The sequence below is a fragment of the Manis javanica genome, chromosome 11 (genome assembly GCF_040802235.1).
Source record: "Manis javanica isolate MJ-LG chromosome 11, MJ_LKY, whole genome shotgun sequence".
In the NCBI taxonomy this organism is placed as follows: Eukaryota; Metazoa; Chordata; class Mammalia; order Pholidota; family Manidae; genus Manis; species Manis javanica.
In genome coordinates, this window is record NC_133166.1 from 13,007,676 (window position 1) to 13,025,870 (window position 18,195).

General features: G+C 37.9%; 1 protein-coding gene across 2 annotated transcripts in view; it reads right to left on the bottom strand.

Moving 5' to 3' along the window:
* Nucleotides 1-36: 36 nt before the first annotated feature.
* The window catches only part of ANKRD42 (ankyrin repeat domain 42), a 45,385-nt gene continuing 27,226 nt past the window's right edge, over nt 37-18,195 (bottom strand). For both annotated transcript variants that reach the window (XM_017653248.3, XM_017653245.3), the window contains exons 9-13: nt 14,749-14,924; nt 8,485-8,611; nt 5,178-5,322; nt 1,972-2,054; nt 37-739 (exon numbers count right to left, since the gene is read on the bottom strand). In XM_017653248.3, coding sequence (XP_017508737.3) covers nt 727-739; nt 1,972-2,054; nt 5,178-5,322; nt 8,485-8,611; nt 14,749-14,924 — 544 coding nt within the window. In that variant the 3' untranslated portion in view covers nt 37-726. The remainder of the gene's footprint in view (nt 740-1,971; nt 2,055-5,177; nt 5,323-8,484; nt 8,612-14,748; nt 14,925-18,195) is intronic.

An 18,195-nucleotide genomic window follows, 5' to 3' on the forward strand; every position in this document is an offset into this window, starting at 1 on the left:
AGATTTAGCAACTATAAGACCCAAAATACTAGTGGCTTAAATAACATAGAGGTTTATTTCTCTCTTAACCTACAGTCCAAATGTAAGCATTCCTGGGCTAATATGTCAGCCCCATGGTATCGGCCCAAGGCCTTTTTAGCTTATTACTCTACCATTCCTGGTGTTGTCCTCACCCATGAAGTCCAATGACTCACCACCACATCCACATTCCAGAGGATGTGGGCAGGCCCTTTCCTAGGGAATGACCCTAAGGTTATACACATCATTTTTGCTCACGCTCTGTTGGCCAGAACTTGGTATCTTAGCTTCAGAGGAAACTGAGAAGTTACTCTAACCCAAGCAGCCACAAGCTCAAGTAAATCCTAATACCATGGAGAAAAGGGAGAACACATACTGGGGGACAACCAAGGAACTGCTGCCACGAGGGTGTATGCTTCTGGTACTTCCCACCTCACTGGTGCAGAGAGACTGGAGTGTGGCCTTGATAAAAACTGGAGCAAGTATGACAGACTATTTCCAGGGTTGGAATTAACTTCAGGGTTACCAGACTAAGACGGAAAATGTAAGACTGTGTGTAGTCCCAGAAGGTGAGGAAGATGCGAATATGGGAATTCCAGTCGTGGTTAAGAATGCAGACTCGGGCCTTTCGTTGCTAAGGTTGAATCCTGTCTCCACATCGCTGTGTGAGTCTGGGCAAATTACTTAATCGCCATCTATAAAATATACCTATATCATACAGCTGTGGGGAGAATTAAGAGAGAATATGTGTAAAGGACTTGGCACAGATCTCACACACTCTAAGTGGCCAGTAAATGTGGACAACTATTTTTACTACAGACTAAAAGCCTATTGGAAACCACAGAGAAATGAATGACTATAAAGGTTATCAAAAGGATAGGTAAGCCAGTTTTAACACTTGTTTACAGAACCTTGACTAGGCTGACTGGGCTTAGCAATCAAATGCACTCATGTCAAAGTAAACTGGTCCTGACAATAGTAGGTCAAAATGGCCTGTAGTGTCCTACATACCAGAGTCTAGACGGTGGGCAACCTGGTGTCTGGTGAGATGGCTGTTGTCAGTGAAGCCAAAGGGAGCAATCAGAACTACAGGGGAAGGCAGGATCTGGTAACTGCCCCCGAGAGAGTCACAGGTACCAGCTAGCTCAAGGAGGAAAGCAGGTGGGGTAGAAAAAGTAAGGGCATTGAAGTCAGAACTGAAATTAAATGCCATGGGATTTTTTTTTTTTTTTGGTTAGCAAAGTAAAGGGGTACAAAAGGGAAGAGAGTAATAAAGCCATGTGTTTTATTCTGCCCAATCTGCTTTGTCTATATTCCTCTCTTATAAAGCTGGCAAGACAGAATGGCTGAATTTTAAAACAGATTATTTAAATGGGTATTCTTAGCAAACATGTTTTCTAAGAGCTAATTTTCATTTTATGAAAACTTCCCTGAGATACTTGGTTGTTACTGTAAAGTTGTCCTTTTCTAAAACTTAACTGGTCTTATATTGCATTTTTTTCTCAAGCCCAGATGCTTCTTAAAATTCAAGTCATTTGAAAAATTAATTTAAAAAATTATCTACACTAGTAAAATGGTACTCTCTAGAGAGTAAAAGAAATACTATTATGAAGTCATAATAGAATTCTTAATTTTTAATATCTAGATTTGATTACTAGCCTGTACTATCTTAAATTTTAAATTTTGTGTGAATAGTTGCAAAATTAATTACTCCTATATCTAGTCTTGACTTGCCTACATAAATATATAAAAAGTACACTAGGGAGGAGTACAACTAAGTTCATGTAATTTGAACAATCCCTTTGATATTATGTAACATATCTGCTGCCTTCAGAACTGGAATAAGCATATCAGAGTAATTCTGAGAAGAGTTTATATAGATTTACACTTACGTCAATTTTAAAAATTTAAAAATCAAGCAAGTTTATTCATAGTTTTTTCACTGATTAGTACCTTCTCACAAAAACTCCTCCAGAAGCCACCTTTTTCTTCATGCGCCTCTTCTCTTTGCTTGACACACAAGAAGAGTCATCTTCCTATAAACAAAGGAAAAGAGGGCCAAATAAGGTTCTTATTCTACATACATTTTCATCTTTCTATATTATCTGTTCCAAAAGAAAATTTTAACTGTACAATATTTTCAACTCTGGATTAAATTTCTTTTAGGATTTTGTATAAATGAATTCTCAAATCTAAAGTACCAGTGCATTTAATTGTGCTGATAAGGCTAGGAGGCATCTTGAGAAATCATCCAGCCCTATTTCTAGCTAATCTGTCCCTAAAAGAGAACAGCCTGTTATTTCTGCTTCTATCTTAGCCTAACATTTCATAACACATGTAGTAAGTCATCCTCTGGATTCTCTGCAAGCACCACTATGCTAGAAATCACATTTCCTGGGCCCCCCATTACTTCCTCTGTGTTCCTGCAACATCCATCCCTCTGCTGCTCTTCTCTCATTCTCCGCTTGGCTCTGCCACCCACTGTTGCTGAATATTTCTCATCCAGTGTGGTATTCTCAGGACCTGGCACAGAAGATGTACTTCATAAAAGTTATAGGAAGAAGCAAGAGAGGGCTAGAAATACAGTAGATGCTCACCAGATGTTAGTCATCTTTTAAAAATTCTTCCAGTCAAAAAATGCTCAGTACCCCATTGGGCAGGTCAGATCTGAATGCAGAGGCACAAGGCACATGTCCCCGGGGAAAGCCCATGCCTAGAGTTGGCATTCCAACGTGTTCCTGCCCACACCTCTGCTAATGAGGTCAGTCAGCAGAACTCAGATAGGAGAGTGTGAACATGAGAGTAAGCTGCCATTATCCCAGTACCACAAGGAAAAACCAAGAACCACACATCTCTTCCCTCCTCCCCTCTCAGCTGCAAACTTGAGAGAGGAATAGATGGAGAATTTGCAGGCCCTCCCTTAATGGTGGAAAGCACTGGTGGCAGGCATAATATAGAAGGTCTCTTCCCTAGAAAAAGCTTACCACCTAATCTGAAGACCAAGAACAACAAATCTTTTACTGGGACTTAGCAAATGGCATCACCATATTTCATACTTTACCTACATAACACGGTGAAGTAGGTAGTATTACCAAAGTTTTACAGATGCAGGAACAGAAGTCAAAGAGGTTAAACAACTTCCCCCAAGGTCACAAAACTAGTCAAATGGCAGGATTCAAATCTAAATTTTATCTGACACCAAAGTTCATATTATAACCATTCCTCACTCCCGTCTTCCAGCAAAAAAAATCACTCAGTTCCTACATCTGTATATACTACATTATAGGTATGCGAAAAGGAATAAGATATGGTTCCTACTCAGGAATCTACAGTATCAGATATAAAAGAAGTGTTTAATTCATCCCCCTGGTTTCAGGAAGTAATAAAGATCATTAATGATAGATGCAAAGATGTTTGTGAAAGAAAAGCTGAGGTAGGGTGAGATTTTAACTTCAATTAGATGGAACTAGAGAAAAAATAAAATGGAGGAAAAGAGAGGTAGCTACTTGTCAGAGGTGGCCAATTTTCTAGTGTGTCTTTGAGCTACAAGACTTCTAGAAACAGTAATATTTATATTCCTTTACTTTTCACATGTGCTAACTCCTAAAAGAAGTTTTAAGAATTCAAATACTCTAAAAATAATGAGCTTCTACTAACACCAAATATGTAACTTGTTCTCTGAAACCAAGCCTTAGTATACAACTATTTCAAAAGAAAATACATGGTTAGCAGTTAATAGGCCTTCAGTAAGTATACATTGAAAATTCTAAACTTCCAGGTTCCAGAAGTTTCTGCATTTGGGGAACATTCTTCACCAAGGTTACTCCCTCATATAAATCATAGCCAGAAACATATTTCTCCCTAATACGTGTTTTCTCCTAAACTCAGAAAAAGAGAACTATAATACTGCGGTATTGAATATCACCAAAAGCAATACTAAGTAAATGCAGTCTAATACAACAAAATTAGACAACAACCCCTGTGAGAAAATATATGTATTTTAAATATAAACCAGTATTTTTTGCTCTGAAAGAATCTGTAAGTTGAATAGAGTCATAATACTACACATGATGGAGCTAGAGGGTATTATGCTCAGTGAAATAAGCCAGGCAGAGAGAGACAAGTACCAAATGATTTCACTCATCTGTGGAGCATAAGAACAAAGCAAAAACTGAAGGAACAAAACAGCAGCAGACTCACAGAACCCGTACTCCAGCGAATACCACCTGACTTTCTGTACTACGGTATCCCCAGGGGCTAAAGGTGGTACAAGATGACCACTGCAGACATGAAAAGAATAGAGTAATTATTATAATTAACTCTATCCCTTGGAAAATGAAGCACTGGTGAAATACCAAAATCGAGATTAAGTGTTGGAGTTTGCACATTCATAGAAATACACATATGTGTTTACAGATGAAGAGAATGTTGTCTACTCTGAAAACAATGAACTGTTAAAGAGTGAAACTTGGCTTGGGGAGGAATATCTGCTCTGTTTTTATCATTTTAGAACAAGCACATATATTAATTTTTTAAACTGGTTATGAGAGACAGGTCTGGAACAGCATTAACTCACCCATGATGACTGAGGAAAAAATTTCCCTGTGGAAGGAAAATATGAACATACCCCAATCCCTACGCTAGGTGACACGAGCTGTCCGCAGGACCACACCACGGCTGTCTTCACTCACAGAAGAGAGTGGAGGTCAGAGTTCCCCTCCCTTTCTGCCCGCTCGGCTCTGAACTAGATGGCCTGGAATACGAGCTCCACTAGCATTTCGTTCTGCCAGTTTCATTCTACTTCCTATACTCCACCTGCTTTTCTGTATTTGTTCTTTGCAGCCCTTTCTCACATTAGTTTCTTTTTAGCTTCTTTCTACATATTCCTCCTTTTTATCTGTCACTCTGAGTATGTTTCTGTATTTTACAGCTATATTCTGAATGCCCAAATTCATAATACCAGCCAGGAATTACGAAAAGAGTTAAGGCTATGAAGTCAAAAGCTAGAGACTGAATACCGATCCCACCACAACTCATTGTGTGAATTTAGACAGGTTGCTTAACCTCTCTGAACCTCCCTTTCCTCCCTTTATTCTCTTAGTTACTCTTCTGGATTCTACTTCTTTAGAAAATTAAATAAACACGTTAAGGACACCAACCATAGCCACAAAGCTGGGGGCCTGGATTTTCTCCAGTGCCTCCCTGAGTTGGTCCACCTCTGCTCGGTACTCATCCAGCTGGCATTCTGATTCTTCTCGGCGTAGTCGTTCATACTCCAGCTGGCCCTGCAGCTCTTTGATAGTTCTGTTAAAAAAAAAAAGTTTTCAGTATCCAACATGAACTAATAATTACATTTGGCATTGTATTTAAGACAAATAAAACAAAGAAATTACTTATTTGACATACAGTACTGTACTGAGAGTCTAATATGAGCCAATATTGATCTAGGCACTGGGGATACAGCAATGAACAACATAGGCCAAATCTCCCCTCATGGGGCTTATTTGATTAATGGGGGAAGTCAGACAATAAAGAAAATAAAAAAGTAAATATATGCTATGTTGGAAGGTGATAAATGCTAGGGGAGAAAAAAAATAAAGCAAGAAATAGCACTATAAAATGTCCAAGAGGGACACTTCACACACAGCCGCCAAGAAAAGCCTTACTGAGAGGGGAGCTTCTGAGCAAAGTCCTAAAGGAATAAGAGAGACAATCAAGTAGACATTTTGGGGAAGAGCATTCAGACAGGGAAGAGCAAGTACAAAGACCCTAAGGCAGAAGTATGTCTAATGAACTAGAAGAAACCAGAGGCCAATGTGGCTAGAGAAATTTAAAGTATAAAAGAGAGAGAAGGAGGTCAGAGGGGTAAAAAAGCCAGAACAAATGGGGTCTTATCATAGCAAGAACTTAGGCTTTTACTCTGAGTGAAATGAGAAGCCACTGGAGGGTTTGAGCAGAGAAGTGGCATGATTTGACTTAGATTTGGGGTGTTTTGGGCCTTGTTTTGTTAATGACATAAAATTTACTTTGAGTGGAATATACAAATATCAAGTGAACAATTCAGAGAGCTTTGATGAAAGTGTAAACCCTTGTACCACCACCAGTACCATGACATTGACCCTTCCCATCACCTCAGAAGGTCCCCTCATGCCAGTCCCAGGCAATCCTCCCTTCCCAAAGCCAACCACAGTTATGTATCATGTCAGATTCGTTCTGCCTATGGTTATAAGTGAAATTGTACATTATACACTTCCGTGTGCCTGGGTTCTTTCAGTCAACAGTGTGGGAGATTTATCTGATTTAGGTTTTAACATGATTACTCGGGACACTGTGTTGAGAACAGATTGTAGGATATGAGGATGGGGAACTGGGGACAGGGGCATGAAATGGGGACATACACCAGGATTATTATTAAAATAAATCCAGAAAAGAGATGCTGTGACTTGAACTATGATATTTTTTTTCTGCCTTATTGCTGGGTGGTGAGGGGAACAGAATTTCCAGGGCAAGCTGGGTTGGATTTTAGATTCCAAGGAGGGCAATCTAAGCGTCTACAGTAGTAGCTCTGGTACAGAAGTGAGTGGGGGTAAGACTGGGGATAGGGAAGAAGAATGCCCTATGGAAGCCTGGAATTCAGAAATAAGAAGGGAAAATCATCCCCAGGACAGAGTAATACAACCATATTTTGTTGTATTGTGAGTTTGGTCTAACTAATGGATAAGGACAAAAATCAAAGGATCACCCCTCAAATGAATACTTATCCTGTTTTTACTTACAATAAGGTCTAAGATCAGGAGTTTATCTAAAACATAAATGTCTTAAGATATACTTAACACAAAGTGGAGAACAAATACGAGAGAAAAACTAAAGCTTACTCAGAAGAAATACTGCAGTCTCAGCTGATACGATACTACTTCTGGCACAAAGGCTAAAACAATCTTTAAAGAAAAAATTCTGCTCGAAATCATTTACATCAATACTATAACCATTTCACACTGAAATGTGAATATTAGAGTTAACAATTCCATTAAGGACTATTAAAATCATAACAATCTTGGGTAATAGGTTTGGGGTCATACAGACCAAATCCTGGCTCCATGTTCCCACCCCTACTCCTCCCTTGCTGACTTTATGCAAGTTACTTAACCTCTATGTTAAGTCTTGGTTTCCTAGTCCATGTAGTGACATGATGTAGCTAATGGAGCTTTGAAGATTGCATGAGATAATGTATATAAGAGGCTTATCTAGTGTCTAGCACCGAGTAGTGCTCAGAAGTAAGACAAGTAGCAGTAGTATAGTAATCTGACAGAGGCAAAGGAAACCAAAACTGAAAGCGGGTTATCTAGTGAAGTACTTTTCTAGACTACCAGGGGTCTGAGACTTCCAGCTAGGCTCTTAGACAAAGGCCAATACCATTTCAAAACACTTTAATGAACAAGAGGCAGTGAACACTTACCTGTATGATGTGATTTGGGAGATACCAAGAAGTACCCCCCAAAATTTTTTTGTCTGCCACAACTTCCTCATGCCTAAAATCCCACTAAGAGATACAGTGCTTGGCCTGAAGGCTTTGTCTTCTGCTCAAATTCCTCAGTACCCATGGAGGGCCAACACATGAATCCTTATCAAAGATATACAGGTTACTCTGAATATACTTACCAGACCTTTTACTGATACTAGATCCTGAAGAGGGTGGAGGGAAGGGAAACAGGAGGCTCTGAGTGTGAGGGAGAGACACCCAATCAAAGGAAAGGGCAGGTGAAGCACAGAATCCAAGTGTGCTGCACTTCCACTTTTCAGACCCAGGTTTGATTAAACTAGGAGCCTGCTTTCCTGTGTCCCTTTGTTCCCTGTCCCCCCTGGAAACAGAGAAGCAGAGGCAGTAGAAGAAAATAAGCACTAGGCGGCCTCTATTCCAGCAGCCATTCATTAAGAGGTACCCAATGTACAGAGAGCCGGGGTAGAGTGAGGAAGTGAAGGGGGGGCAGAGGGGCACCTGCTCATCACCTCTGGACACAGGGGCATTCCCTGATGGCTGCTGCAGTCAGTGAGCACAGGCATGAGTCTCAAATTCGTGAAGCAGCAGTCCAATTTGGCTGAGATGGTTAGAGACTGCGTTGGTCAAAAAACTCAAAAGTAGCTGTGGTCTCAAAAACAATCTTAACTCCTTATAGAGTTCGCTTTTATAAGATACAGAGTTCCAGAGAATGGTTATTCAAAATGTGAATGTACTTAACACTACTGAACTGTACACTTATAAATGGTTAAGATGATACTTATGTAATGTGTATTTCACCACAGTTAAAAAAAATATTAACACCTTCTCCATCTGGGGAGTTAGAAGGAAAGCAGGGTGGAACCTTACACCCTTTGGTGAGGAATAGAAAACAAGCCATTGGTTAAAACTCTCAAATGGCTCTGAAAGAAGTAACTAAAAACAAGACATTAACGTTTTAAGGACATTACTTTTCAGACTTGAGCCATTGTTTCTTCTGCTTTACATCTTCTTCTGTTATCCCTCCCAAGTGTTTATAGTTGCTCTCAGCAATTTCCAGGAGGTGTCTCAATTCTACAATTTTCTTATAAGCTCTCTCTGCAAGACAGAGTTGAAAAGCAACCAAGTTTAGAGATAACAGCTCATATGCTCATCGGATGCTGGCCCTAAAGCATATTCTTCCACTAAAGCCAGTGTCTCTGTGGTTTGAGAAAGGCAGTAGAGAAAGGATGGCATGTACATAGATGGATAAACATCACTAACAGAATATTAGGATGAACAAGCAATAGAATACCTAAATGGAGGAGTCTTTTCCTGCCACCAAAGCGTGTATTAGATTGTCCTGCCTATTAGTATGAGGAACAAAGGTTTAAAGAAGACCAGCAGTGTTTTAGGACTACTGATGTATTATACAACCATGCATGATGTACTGTAAGTCACAAAATTAAAAAACTGAGTATGCTTGATTTAAAACAAGCCAGATCTAACCCAGCCCCCAAATTTTATGATTAGTCATTTGTAGTGTCTATGCAAGAGCACACTGAGAAGAAAGGATGTTGAGAGCTGCTTTTACCTGTTCTCCAACTACCAAAACTATGATTTTTCTACCTTTTGTGGTAGTGGTTCTCAACAGGGATAATTTTCTCCCTCAAGGGATATTTGGCAACATCTGGAGACATTCTTTACCTGTCACAAATCAGGAGTTGGTGGCAACAGGCTATTGGCATCCACAGGCTCAAGATGCTACTAAACATCTTTTAATGTACAAGAAAGCCACCCTCAACAAATAAGCATCTGGCCCAAAATGTCAACAGTGCATAAGTTGAGAAACCCTGCTTAAGGAACCAGGTTAGTGAAACATAGCCTCTTCCCAACACTTAGCCTAACATTTACATCACACTTACCACTCTGATTTATCTCTCAGTAGATTAGAACTACAGGTTACAAATTGCATACATCAGAATCAACTGGGGTGCTTTTTTAAAATGTACATTTGAGCCCTGACTACAGATTTAGGTATTGGTACTTAGCAAAAGCTCCTTAGACAATTCCAGTGGGCAGACAATTCGAATAGCAGGTTGGGAACCACCATAATTACTAGCAAGCAAGTAGAGGAGACTAAAAAAAAGTTACATAAGAAATGACCAAAACAACTGTGCCTATTAGCTTATATATTTATTATTTAATATTTGAAGGCTATGTTTTTAAAAAGCTGTACTATGGTGTCATCAAAGGTAAGAGCTAGGATTAATTGGGATTAGCTCCAGAAAGAGAGATTTTAACTCAACAAAGGAGAAAGTTTCCAACAAAAACATAAGAACTATCATGTATTTGTGGAGTCCTATGATGTGCAAGATACTACACTAAGTACCTTACAAATTAGATTAGATTTGTCAAAAGATGGAAAGGGGCCTCCTGGGCCATAAAAAGTACCTTGTCACTGAAGGTGACTGAATAGATACTGGATGACATGTAACAGGATATTGAGCCAAGAGTCAATCCTCAAATGGTTATACGGTTCTGCTATACCACAGCCCTAATCATAATTCACTAAAGAATGCTCTGAATTGAGGCTCAGTTCTAGGAAGACTGGGATGACAAGAAATGTGACCAGTCTGCTATAGGTGCTCTGCTAACACCTAGTGTCTCAAGAAAAGGTCGTTTAGTGCTCTGGGGTTTTCCCTGGAATAAAATTAAACAGAGACAAGAAAATGACACCTGATTTCACATACAGTCCTTTCACCAGCTGCAAGCACTCCAGCTGGGCAACAGTAAGCCTCACAGTATGGCAAGGGTATAAGCACGCATGTATATCAAACACACCACAGTAGGAAACTATTCTCGTCACATTCTTAGTCTTTCCTGAAACATCTTCTAAAAATTTTGTAATTCACTGACCATGATCCCCTCACAAGTATCTCTCATTTAAATAATTTCAAAAGAAATAAATTCTATAAACCAACTGTCCATGTTCTGCAGTTCTAAGTCCTTGCTAATTCTCAATGCAACTACCAAAAAAAATCTAAGCACAAACAACAAAATAAAAAATAGATAAACTGGCCTTCATCAAAATTAAAAACATCAGCCCTGCAAAGGATACCATCAAGAAAGTTAAAAGACAACCCATAGAGAGAAGAAAATATCTGCAAATCATGTATCTAATAAAGGATTTATATGTAGAAGTACTCTTACAACTCAATATTAAAAGGATGGACAACTCAGTTGAAAAATAGGCAAAGGATTTAAATAAACATTTCACCAACTAAAACATACAACTGGTCAATGAGCATATGAAAAGATAGCATCATTAATCATTAGGGAAATGCCAATCAAAACTTGGGATACTACCTCACAGTCACTAAAATAACTATAAGTCAATAAAACAAACAGTAACAAGTAACAAGTATTAGCAAGGATCTTTAGGAACTGGAACCCTCATACATTGTTGCAGGGGTGCAAAATGGTGCAGCCACTTTGGAAAACAGTTCAGAAGTTCCTCAGGATGTTAAATGTAGAGGTACCAGATGATACAGCAATTCTAACACCTAGTTATATATACCCAAGAGAAATGAACATATTATGTCCACACAAAAATATGTACATGAATATTCATAACAGTATTATTCATAATAGCCAAAACATGGGAACAACTCAAATGTCCATCAACTGATGAATGTGGTATATCCATACAAGAATATTATCTGGCCTTCAAAATATTGTGCTAAAAAGAAAGAAGCCAGTCACAAAAGACCACATTCATTCCATTCACTGAAAACATGGATTATTCCATTCACATGAAATGCCCAGAACAGACAAACCTGTAGAGACAGAAAGTAAACTAGCAGTTGCTTAGAAATAGGCTTTGGGAGGAATAAGGAAGAGACCAGGCATAATGGCAGGTGGCTACTAAGATTGTAGGGTATCTTTTTGGGGTGATGGAAATGTTATAAAATTCATTGTAATGGTTGCACAAAGCTGTGAATATACTAAAAAACATTAAATTGTGTACCTTAAGTGGGTAAATTGAATGGTATGTGAATTATATCTCAATAAAGTGGTTTAAAATAAAGCTGTCAGGAAATTCTGGAGAAATCACTAACTCTGAGCCTCACTGTAGGGTGATCTAGGCGAGCTGTGTGTTGGGAGCCCCTGGTACTAGCACGTTCAGGTCTTCCCTTGGTTGCATTCACCAAGGAAGAGGCTTCCAACATCCTCTGGAGAGTGAGGTTCTCTGCTTGACAGTGTTCTGGGAAAAAAATTTTTTTCAATCAAGACATGAATTAGGAATTTTCCTTAAGAGAATATAGTTTTGGTACAACTAGTTCTTCCTGCCAGAATAACTGACAATATTTTCCTGAGATCAAGAGGAAGGAAACTGACATTTACTGAGCCTCTGCTATGGGCTAGGCACTTCCCATTCTCTAGTATATTAATTTAATCTTTATAATAACCCTGTGGGAGTGACATTAGGTTACTATTATCATTCCATAGAAGAGAAAACTGAGGCTCAAGGAGTAACACAGCTAGGAAGTGGTGAAGTTCTGATGTCTGAATCCAATGCCTGAGCTCTACGCACTTTACTACAGCTGTCTTTGTTTTGGTTAGCCTCAGTTCAAATAGATCCTTCTCTATGAAAGAGCTCCACTGAGACAGTTCTTATGCATTTATATGAACCATGACCCTCTGACGAAATATGAGAAGTAAACTTAGGGTTATGTGGCTGGAAAATACTCCTTTTAGGAGGCAATGTGTATTGTGACAAGGACACTATATAGGGAAATGTAAGTAAGAAAACTTCTCGTCACTGAGTGATGTTGGACAAATAACTTAGCTTTTTTGAGCTTTAGGCTCTTTATTTATCAAATGAGAGTATTACACCAAATGAGCATTTGTTAAGATAGAAAACATATTACTGCATGGGCTTAGTGTAAATCAAGTATGTGGAAGTGTAAACTATAAAACACTATAAAAATGTAAATCATTACTATTAGGATTTTGGAGAAAGAAAATTCTGGTGGACAATTATATGCCAGTAGCTATACCACCAGTAGAAATGGACAGAAATTAAAATTTGCTCCAATTCCTAGACCTCATTTTAGTTGCAGTATGTTCAATGACAGATGTAACCCTGCAGTAAGACACTGTCCTCCTGGCTCCTGGATACTCATCACATCAGCCTAATCATATATCCCCTCAAGAGACAGAAGGCTTCCACTTTTACTCACTAATTTGGTTAAACTTTAATGTTTAACCATTTGTTACAGACCCCATGTTTGTATCTCTTTGAAGCCCTAATCCCAGGGTGATAATACTTAGAGCTGGGGCCTTTAGAAGGTACTTGGGGTTAGGTAAGGTCTGGGGGAGAGTGCCCTGGTCCCATGGTACTAGTGCCCTTTTAAGAAGAAATACCAGAGAGCTTGCTCACTCTCTCTTTCCACCACAGGAGGACAGAGAGAAGGAGTCCACCTCCAAGCCAGAAAGAGCTCTCACCAGAAACAGACCCTGCTAACCTTTGATCTGGGACTTCTAGGCTCCAAAACTGTGAGAAAATTAATTTAGCACCGCAATCAATGATACCTTGTTATGGCTATCCAAGCACACACTAAGACAACACTTAATGAAATAATATTGTCTTTCATTGGTAATTATGAAAATTATATCTTTGGCATATATGTTTCCATAATGCAATTCACATGAAAGAAAAATATAAAAAGTATTTTTATTTATAAATTTTTATTATAAAACTACAAGATTATATTAGGAAATCCCACTAGCAAATAGGGTTAAATTATTAATCTTGCTATTATGGGAATTAAAGAGCAGATGATTGAGGCTTTTATAACTTTAAAAAATACAAAATTGAGCCAGTTTATGAAGCAAGCAAATATGGAGAAATAATTTGTCTGTCACCAGAGTAACCCCAGTACCTAGAATAGTGCCTGACATGTAACAGGCACTCAATAAACATATATTGAATGGAGGGAGAGAAAGAAAAATTGATAAAGCACTATTTTAATCACTTCTTTCACTACTAAGTTGAGCAGATTCAGAATGTTTTCTGAATTACAGAAAGCAAGACTATTTCTGATACACTGCTATAGTCCCTTAGCCTAGGGCTGTACACACAGTATGTATTTAAATATATGTTGGATGAATAAAATGCCTTCCTTATTTGTTCTGCCTGTATAAATCTTGGCCGACCTTTAAGGAAAAGTCCAAATTCCACTTCTGAGAAGCCCTCCCTGCTACTCTATCCCGAGTGAATAGTTCCTTTAAACAAACACTACCTAGTAGCCCAGGCCACGAATCTAAGGGTCAGTGCTTTGATTACCCTCATTCTTTAACATCTCACATCCAAATCTATCAGCAAATCCTGGCAGCTCCATCTTCTAAATACACTCAAATACGACCATTTCTCACCATCTCCATCAACCCCACCTCCAGGCCAAGCCATTATCAACTGTCTTCTCAATTAAGGTCACAGCTTTTATTTTAAAAAAATTCTTAGTAGACCCTGTAAGATCTGATTGGGCCTCTGCTTACATCTCCAACCTTTTCTGTCACCACTTCCTTGTTGATTCTACTCCAGCCACACTGATAAAGCTCAATTCCACCTCATAGCTTTACACACACTGCTCCCTCTGCTTGGACTATTCTCCCAAGATCTTCATATGGCTCAGTTCTCAAATGCCCTCACTGAGAGAGATCTCCTCTATTGTCTGTCTTATCTATACACCACCCAACTTTATATTCTTTATCTATTTTCTTATTAATTATTACCCTCCTTCAACCAACCACCTATTACCACCACCAACAGAATGTAAGTTCCTGGTGACAGGGTAGGTATTTTGTATTGTTCACTTTTTTCTAATACCAACAACAGGGTCTGGCACTTAATAGACACTCAATAAATATTTGCTGCTATTATTATCTGTAAAAATCATCTGCCAAGTAACCATGGAAATCTTTAAGATGTCTTTTCCCTATTTCTGCTTATCCACTTAAATAATTTTTCCTGTTGTATAACTTTTTCCTCCTTCAGTGACAGAGATCATGTCTTAAATCCTTCATATGTTCAACATATAGTTCAAAATATGTACTAGTTCTGGTTTCCCCCAAAATATCAAAGTATTTTATTTTGTAGATAGTAACTGTTTTTAGAATAATTTCCAAATTTGTGGTAAAAACTGACAATGGTATTTCTTAAAGGATAAATCACAACAGTTGACACTTACTTCTAGCATCCGTCTTATCTGACTCACTGAGACCTAAATCATCCTTGGCATCGGTGCTTCCCTCAACACCATGTCTTGTAAAAAATTTCATATTGTCTTCATCAATTTCATCCTCATCATCTGTGTCATATTTCTGTAGCCCCTCCAATAGCTTTACTGCTGCCAAATGGGCAAACCTATAGAAAATAATCAGTAATTAACAAGATACACAATCTTCTTCAAACTGAAACCGCAGATAGCACTTAATTTAGGGAATTACATTCTGTACACTATGCCACCAACCCACACACCAGTAAAGGAGCAAACCCTCTGAAGGCCAGTGGCAATCTGACATATATCCAAGTAGGTGGGACACTTAAACAGTTCCTGGACACTAAGGAGGGTCATATTAAAGACTCATAATTTTTACTGGCAAAAATCCAACTAGAAGAAGAGACCCAATATCAAAATAATATTTCAAGTGCCTCCAGCAGAGCTTTTCAACTGAATAAAAAGCCCAGAACAACTATGTAATTTACCACATTTTCTGATGGCCTAATTTAGACTAGAATTAGTTCTGGTTCCAGCTTTAGGGCTAAATATAGCTCTAGCCACCTTAATTTTCATCCTTCTTCAACCCAAAGCAATTGGCACGGCTTTGAAATTTAGTGGAAAAATAATGACTTTTCCATCCATATTTACTATTTCTTTGATCTTTCACATATCTCTATGAAGCTTCCAAAAATAAACCCTTGGTTTTGGAGTTGTTATTATTGTGATTGTATATAATCTGCATATTTTTTTCCACACTTCTGTCAGTTGAAATATTTACTGCTTTCTCAGATATGGAGAATTATACACTAAACACAAAAGCCATTTTAAGTCCTATTTTTTTTTTCAAATACTTACATAACCACATGCAGGTGCACACATAGATCCTTACCTTTCACCAGGAACTGCATTAAAGATACGATAATAAACATATGCAGGAAGTTGTAAGGTTTATAGAATTCATTATCTCTACACTAGATTGTAATGTAACAGTTAGCATTTCCTGAGTACTTGCTTTTTGCCAAATTCAAGGTTATTTCTATAAGACTCCACTCAACACCTAGCATTTTGGTGCATGAACGACAAAGAAATGTGAACCAAAAATTGTGAATAACTCCAAACAGATACACCCATAGTATTAAATCATCCACTTGATACTGGTGAAAAGGTAAACAAATAGATCAATAGACAAAGTACAGAGTCCAGAAATAAGCCCACACATAGATAGGCAACTGGCTTGGACAAAGATAAAAAGCCAGTACACTAGAGAAAGGAACTGGGATGTGTACCTCATATCATGTACAAAAATTAACTCAAAATGGATCATAGACCTTAATGTAAAACCTGAAACTGTACATCTAAAAGAGCACATAAGAGAAAGTCTTTTGACTTTGTGTTAATCAAAGATTTCTTAGATATGATACCAAAAATATAATCCATAAAAGAAAAAACTGATAAAAACTTTTGCTCTCCAAAGACATTGTTAAGAGAATGAAAAATGAGCCACAACTAGGAGAAATCTTTGCAAAACAAAAATCTGGATTGTTTCCTTACTGTTGAGTTTTAAGAACTTTTTTATATATTCTGGATTCTAGTTCTTCAATCTTAAAAAGTGGACCAAAGATCTAAACAGTCACTTCATCAAAGAGAAGTGTACAAATGGCAAGTATGTATAAGAAAAGATGCTCAAAATTATTTTTCATTAGGAAAATGCAAATTAAAATCACAGTATGATACCACTATATACCTGTCAGAATTACTAAAATAAAAAAACCCTGACCATATCAAATGCCAGTTAGATAAGCACCAACAGAAACTCTCATTCATTGCTGTGGGAATGCAAATTGGTATGGTTACTTTGGAAGGCATATAGGCAGTTTCTTACAAACATTCGTTTAGCAAATGACCCAGCAATCCTACTAAGTATTTACTCAAGTAAACTGCAAACTAATGCTCACACAAAAACCTGTATGTGAATACTTATAGCAGCTTTTTTCATAGTCACAAAAAAAAAATGGATACAATCAAGATGCCCTTCAACAGGTTAATGTATGATCAAACTATGGAATTCTACTCAGCAGTAAGAAGATGAACTTCTAATACATGTGAATGAATCTCAGAATAGTTATGCAAAGTACACAGAAAACAAGTAGTGACTCTACAGCATCTCACTACCCTAATGGACAGTGACTGCAATGGGATTTTGGGGGGGACTTGATAATATGGGTTAATGTTGTAACCACAATGTTGCTCCTGTGAAACCTTCATAATATTGTATATCAATACCTAAATAAAAAATAAAAAAAATAAAAAAATTATGCTAAGTGAAAGAACCAAATATCTGAGTATGTACTATATACTTCCATTTATATATAACTCTAGAAAATGCAAACTCATCTATAGTGACAGAAAGCAGATCAGCGTTTGCTTGGGGAAGGAGCAGTGGGAAGTAGTGGAAGGGAGATTATAAAGGACTACAAGGAAATTTTGGAAGGGGGTGGATATGTTTACTATCTTGATGGTGGCAATGGTTTCACAAATATACATATAACAGCACTCAACAGTTCATACTGTACAAATATGTATAATTTACATTATTGTCAATGATACCTTAATTAAGCTGTTTTACAAAATTGGAGGGGCCTGAAGTGATAATGATCTGAGACAAGTGGTACAACAAAACCACACTCCAAGGCTTCAAAGAAGCCTCACAGACAAAATCTTAAGGAACATGAACGCACAAACAAAAATTGCATGGTGATTTAATGAGTGATGAGGTACGCCCCTGCACCCTGTCAAGCCTCCTTTGCAACTTTAGCCCACATTTCTACTTCAGGTTCAAACAGTTCTGAACTACAAGCAGTTCCTCAAGCACACAGGTATTATCTTGGAATTCTTCCTCTTTCAAGTGTCAGCATAAATGTCGCTTTCTCCAAAACAAAAACAGTTTTCCTTGACATCTCTGAATTCTGTCCCCCTGAAATTTCCTCCATAATTCCTCCCCACATTTCTTCCCCACAACTTTGAAATAAAAAGACTTGGGTCCTTTTTCTCTCATGTTCTTACTGTACCTTGCTCATAACATGTAATATGAGATAATGATTATAATTAATAATTAACGTTTGCACATTCATTTCTCCACCAGACTATTAAGCTCTTAAAGGCAAGGACTGTGTTTTTCATCTTTGTAATCCTAATGCAAGCCACAGGACATGGAACATGGTAAGTATTCAGGAATTTGAATGAAACAACCAAATGGACAAAATGGATGGACTAAATATTCCTTGAGGACCTGACCTGAATGAGCTGGAGGTGGTCCATTAAGAAGTGCTACATTTAGTTTGAAGTAAATACCAAAATTTGTTTCAAAACCCATGTGACTCCTTTTGATTACTCCTTTTCATCACATATTTCTCA